Genomic DNA, 6,089 nt, shown 5'->3' on the forward strand with positions numbered 1-6,089 from the left:
ATGGCGTTTTGCCATGTTGGCCAGGCTGGTCTCAAACTCCTGACCTCAGGTGATCCGCCTGCCTTGGCTTCCCAAAGTGCTGGGATTACAGACATGAGCCACCGTGCCTGGCTAAAAACCTCATACATCTTAATAGACACAGGTTATTTTTGTCTTCAACCCTGTTTCCTAAAGCTGTACGGACTTTGAACAACCTGTGCATAAGAACCATCTGACCCTCATAATGCAACAAATCCCCCCCAGAAGGAAATCACCCAGGCTGTTCTGGCACCAGCCACCTTACTTGTTAATGTTGCTGCCTTCTTTCAGTCGCTCTCCTGCAGCTCCTGTTTTAGATACTCTCTCGCTACCCGCCAGGTCTACCAAGCTGACCTTACTGACTTTCTCCCCAGAGTTCTAGTTATAGAAAACAAGAGAGAGAAAAAAACTTATCAATGCAAAAAGCCAAATGGATGTCTACATATATATTAGCACTATAATTGAGCAATCCACCCCGCTCTCACATGGCAAATTTCTTAAGTTTTTAAACAGTCAGAAGAGTTATTTGAACTAGCAATGAAGTTCATAGTTAAAATTTAAATTGGTGTGGAAATGTAGCATTTTTGTTTTGCACCTGGGTAGCAAGTACACCCAGCTTTCCAGAATATAGTCAGAATGCTAGAGATTTTACATGCCTATGAGGAAATATTAGGACATGAGAATTTCTGCACATTCAGGTCAAATCCTTCTTCTTCTGAAAAAAGGTTTTAGGCTAAAGGTTGTGGTGTCCTCTTTAATATCCCTCAATGACTATGAAGCTGAGTTATTTGTTTCCATGGGAATTTCAGCATGAAAGGATAGATATTAAAAGCTGTATGGTGATATCATCACACTTGTTAGGGACTTTGCACAAAAAATACAATTATTTTTCTTTTTTTGCTTTTGTAGAGTCTGGGTGTAGCTATATTGTACAGGATGGTTGTGAACTTCTGGCCTCAAGGAATCCTCCTGCCACAGCCTCCCAAAGTGCCAGAATTACAGTCATGAGTCACCACACCAGGCCAAAATCCAATTTTTTAAAAAGTCAAATATAAAGGAAGACCTACCAAATTAAATGATTTAAGCAAAGTAGCTCATCTAGTAAGCAGAAGAGCCAACATACAATTCTCAGCCATAGAACCCAACCATGAAAGACTTCACCTATGTAGACACTTTCAGTTCTTCCACCCACCCCCCTGCCCAAGTTCTGCCCAATCCCTCACCCCAGACTGCAGGTCATAAAGTGTCTGCGTGATGATGATGTTGAACACAGCATGGGAGCGGCTGCTTTCTTCATTCATGTTGGTAGCCGCGACTGTTCGAGATTTATTTCCCTCAGACATCAATGACTCAATATCCTAGGGGCAAAGCATAAGGAAAAGACCATAAGCCAAAACACGAGAATGCAGTCCTGCAGACCAGGTGTATGTATTAATTATGATTCCTCTGATGCCTTTGTCACTTCCCTTCCATAAAAACCTCCCTGCCGCTCCTCCATTAAGCATGGTTTGAGTGTCCACCTCACTCAGGGCTTTCTAATGTATGAAATGTTTCCCTCATTCTTTTTTCCAATTCCCAATTATCTTCTTTCTCAGCTGAGTCCCTGTCCTTTTCGGGTTCCTGGGGTAGCTAATATTTATCGAGCACTCTGATAATCAGTAACAGCAGTGACTTTATTTAACTAACTCTCCTGTGCTTACCAACTCACTGATGCCTGCTGTCTGCCTGCCTCCTCCAACACTGTGGCTCCCCCATGGCAGCGTATCTTCTTATTCAACTTTGTACACTTGCTCCTAGAACACCTGGAGCCTATGGGGTCTTAGGAAACATTTGCTGAGTGAACTTTATTTTCTTGATTTTACACACAAGGATGCTGAAATTTGTGGAGGTCAAGCCACTTTCCCCACATCCAGTAAGAGGTAGAACTGGGACACAAATGAAGAGCACCCTGGCTCCTACTAGTAAGTGACAGGATAACATCGACACTGACCACACTGAGTGAAGAACAAGAGACCTCGGTGAAGGGGCTGAGTTAGCACCTTAAACGAAAAAGGTATCCATCATTTCAGAATCTAAATGTTTTTAAAATGATCACTGTGCTCTATTTCTGATTAGAGCAATTCTATATGTATCTTGATTTGAATGGCTGGAGAGTCACTGCATAGATTAGTTCTAGCCACACTAAGTCTGGGGTGATAATGGGTCAGCCACATCCCACAGACAGCACAAAGTAAGTGCAGGGCTTTGCTTGTTCCTCCATGCATCCACTCATTCATTCACATTCTTTAGCAACAAAGACAGTAGTTTGTGTTATGAGATTTCCAAAGCAATGACTGTAGAAATGGAAGCAGAATCTTGAGTCAGATCTTAACAAGACATACACGTCAAAGAGTAAATATAAAGGAAAATAGGCTGGTCAATGGCAAGAGGAGTGATTCAGAAAAACAGAAGAGCCAGAAGGGACAGCAACCAAGGCAGGTGAGCCTGCCAAAAAGAAAGCGCTGCACTAATTGCCAAAGACTGTTTAGACTAGCACGTGTCTAGAACGATGTCATTGGCATCAGTGGAGAACAGTTGTAGCAGAGTAGCATTAGTGAAAATTCACAGCAACCTCAAAACACTGGGCCTTTCGGCCATACTGTAAAGCCTTCACGACAAAGCAGCTTGAAGGAGTGTGATTAAATGCCCTTTTCCTCTCTGTTTGCAGTGTGCTGATATTGGGTTTCTGAGGCCCTGAGTGGTATCACTGTGCTGTAAGGCATCCACATAAAATATATCCAATATCACTTACACACTTTGATTTATAGTCAGCTTTGATTCACATTTGTAAAAAAATGACTTACCTCAAAACTAGTGACAGCTAGTTGAGATAAACCATCTACATATGGTCCCAAAACTTTATGTTCTCGAACTTTAAGAGACTGTCTACTCCTGTGGGAGGGAGGAAAAAGGAATAAATTGAATCAGACCAAAGTTGGAAGCTTTTCTTTAAGTACACAGTAACCAAGATAACAATTTCAAAAGAATTTTTTAATGACTCCTCCCCCCAACTAATCTAAAAGCTACTTTATTTGGATTAGCAAAACAATGTTGCACATGAGAAATGTGTTTTACACTCTGATTTCTACTCAAAGTAAGTTACTGTTTGAAACATTCTATCTTTAGTTGCAAACCTTACTGGGTTAGGCTGTCAGTTATACTTTGGGAAAGGTTGGGGAAAAAGTGAAGCAAAGAACAAGCCAGATCAAATTTAATCTTTTTTTTTTTTTTTTTTTTTGAGACGGAGTTTCGCTCTTGTTACCCAGGCTGGAGTGCAATGGCGCGATCTCGGCTCACCGCAACCTCCGCCTCCTGGGTTCAGGCAATTCTCCTGCCTCAGCCTCCTGAGTAGCTGGGATTACAGGCACATGCCACCATGCCCAGCTGATTTTTTGTATTTTTAGTAGAGACGGGGTTTCACCATGTTGACCAGGATGGTCTCGATCTCTTGACCTCGTGATCCACCCGCCTCGGCCTCCCAAAGTGCTGGGATTACAGGCTTGAGCCACCGCGCCCGGCCAAATTTAATCTTTAGTCTATTTCATAAATAAGCATATTCTTGGTGGATAATGTCTTAAAATTGTATTTACTTTTTGAGACAGGGTCTCATTTTGTTGCCTAGCCTAGAGTGCAGTAGCATGACCCTGGCTTATTATAGCCTCAACCTCCTGCTCAGGTAATTCTCCCAGCTCAGCTGCCCATGTAGCTGGGACTACAGGCCCATGCCACTACGCCTAGCTAATCTGTATGTTTTTTGTAGCGATGTGGCTTCACTATTCTGCCCAAGCCGGTCCTGAACTTCTGGGCTCAAGCAATGCCTCCCGCCTCAGCCTCCCAAAATGCTGGGATTGCAGATGTGAGCCACATGGCCCGGTCAAAATTTCTGAATTAGTAGTAAACAGTGTTAAAACGTTCAAACTTTACTTCAAGTCTGCGTTGGTTTATGCGACTTCTATGCTTACACTTTTTTATACAGAAAGTGAGATGATAGTACAGACCTTGTTTATAATTACTGATGTTTGTCCTATTTAGAATTGGTTCTGCTAATAAAAATTTTAAAGCTTTTTTGAATTTTTAAATGACAAACCTGGTTTGGAACCCATTTGAACAGTTTATCAAAAGACAATGGGGATTAAAAGCAAAGCTATGTCTATACTGATCATATTGTATATGCCATCTTTTTCATGGCAACAGATATTAATCACCTTTCAAGTTAAGAGTCAATGTGTAGCATCACTAATAGATGAGGAAAAGGAGCTAAGAATCATCACTGAATGCATCCTGGCACTATTCCCTGAAGCACTTTGCAGTTATGCCATTTAATCTCATAACATCTCTACAAAGTAGGCTTTGCCATCTTTATTTTATTTATTTATTTATTTATTCATTCATTCATTCATTCATTCATTTTTGACACAGAGTCTTGCTGTGCCACCAGGCTGGAGTGCAGTGGCGCGATCTCGGCTCACTGCAACCTCTGCCACCTGGGTTCAAACAATTCTTATCCCTCAGCCTCTCGAGTAGCTGGGATTACATAAGGCACATACCACCACGCCTGGCTAATTTTTGTATTTTTAGTAGAGATGGGGTTTCACCATGTTGGCTAGGATGATCTTGATCTCCTGACCTTGTGCTCTGCCCGCCTTGGCCTCCCAAAGTGCTGGGATTACAGGTATAAACCACCGTGCCCAGCCTACCACCTTTATTTCAAAGATGAAGAATTCAGTGTGGCAATGAGCTACTTAAATGCACATGATCCAGTACAGAGATTACTCTGCTTGCCAGAGATTCTATAATGCTATTCAGCAGTAAGAAAAAGTAAATCTAGTATAAGATCAAGTGCCTGTGATGGTGTCCAATATCTGAAATTCTTGTACACTGTTGGTGGGTGTAGAAACCGGTACAACCACTTTGCACTACTGAATAAAGTTGGGAGATTCAGTATTTTGTGACTTACAATTCCACCCCTAAATGTGTTACCTAGAAACTCCTGCGCCTATACCAGGAGGCCTGCAAAACAATGCTTTCAGAGCAGCACTATATTGATAAAAGCAGGAACCACACAAAAAACAGGGGAAGTGATGAATTATTGATATAATCAGGCATTTAAATGCTAGATGACAGCAAAAATGCATTAGCACTTCAAGTATAAGAATAAATGAATCATGGTGGGGGGAACAAATCACCAAAGCACACATATATTATGTCACACACAGTTAAAAATTGTGCAAAATTATTTGTAAATGCTAAAGACGAGTAAGACAATGCTAAACACAAAATTCACAATAGTAGTTACCTTGCGGAGGGGTAGAAAATGGAACCAAGAGGAACATATAGTGAGCTTCACAATTATGGGTCATGTTCCATTTATTTTAATTAATTAATTGATTAATTTATTGGCAGAGTACTTTTGGCTAAGCCAAATGTAGGTAGGCATTTGTTTTTATTACTCTTTATGCCTTACAGGTGTTATAAATGTTCTTTTTATGCATTAAATAGTTAATGGCATGTTAAATGTAAATGTAAATGTTTTCTTTGATTGGGTCACTTCCTTGTCACCCACAATTTTGGACAAAATGCACCAAAGTAGTAACAGTAATCATTATTTTTTAGATGGAGTCTCACTCCAGCCCAGACTGAAATGCAGTGGTACGATCTTGGCTCACTGCCAAATCTCCTGGGTTCAAGCAATTCTCCTGCCTCAGCCACCTGAGTAGCTGGGAATTATAGGTGCCTGCCACTACGCCTGGCTAACTTTTGTATTTTTTAGTAGAGATGGTGTTTCACCATGTTGGCCAGGCTCGTTTCAAACTCCAGACCTCAAGTAATCCACCCACCTCAGACTCACAAAATGTTGGGATTATAGGCATGAGCCACCACTCCTGGCCTTAGTGGTGATTTTTGAATGGTGAGATTATAGGTCATATTTATTTCTTTTTATACTTTACCTATTTTCCAAATTTTCCATAAATAGATATTATTTGTAAATCAGCACAATTTTTTTTTTTTTTTTTTTTTTTTAGATGGAGTCT

At 40.9% G+C, this 6,089-nt stretch overlaps 1 protein-coding gene across 11 annotated transcripts in view; it reads right to left on the reverse strand.

The window, feature by feature from the left end:
* Window positions 1-6,089, reverse strand: part of KIF13A (kinesin family member 13A) — a 225,297-nt gene that overhangs the window by 92,398 nt on the left and 126,810 nt on the right. For all 11 annotated transcript variants that reach the window (XM_017521644.2, XM_037736015.1, XM_017521643.2 and 8 more), the window contains exons 7-9: window positions 2,862-2,949; window positions 1,242-1,376; window positions 284-396 (exon numbers count right to left, since the gene is read on the reverse strand). In XM_017521644.2, coding sequence (XP_017377133.1) covers window positions 284-396; window positions 1,242-1,376; window positions 2,862-2,949 — 336 coding nt within the window. The remainder of the gene's footprint in view (window positions 1-283; window positions 397-1,241; window positions 1,377-2,861; window positions 2,950-6,089) is intronic.

Source organism: Cebus imitator, unplaced genomic scaffold (genome assembly GCF_001604975.1).
Source record: "Cebus imitator isolate Cc_AM_T3 unplaced genomic scaffold, Cebus_imitator-1.0 Scaffold21, whole genome shotgun sequence".
In the NCBI taxonomy this organism is placed as follows: Eukaryota; Metazoa; Chordata; class Mammalia; order Primates; family Cebidae; genus Cebus; species Cebus imitator.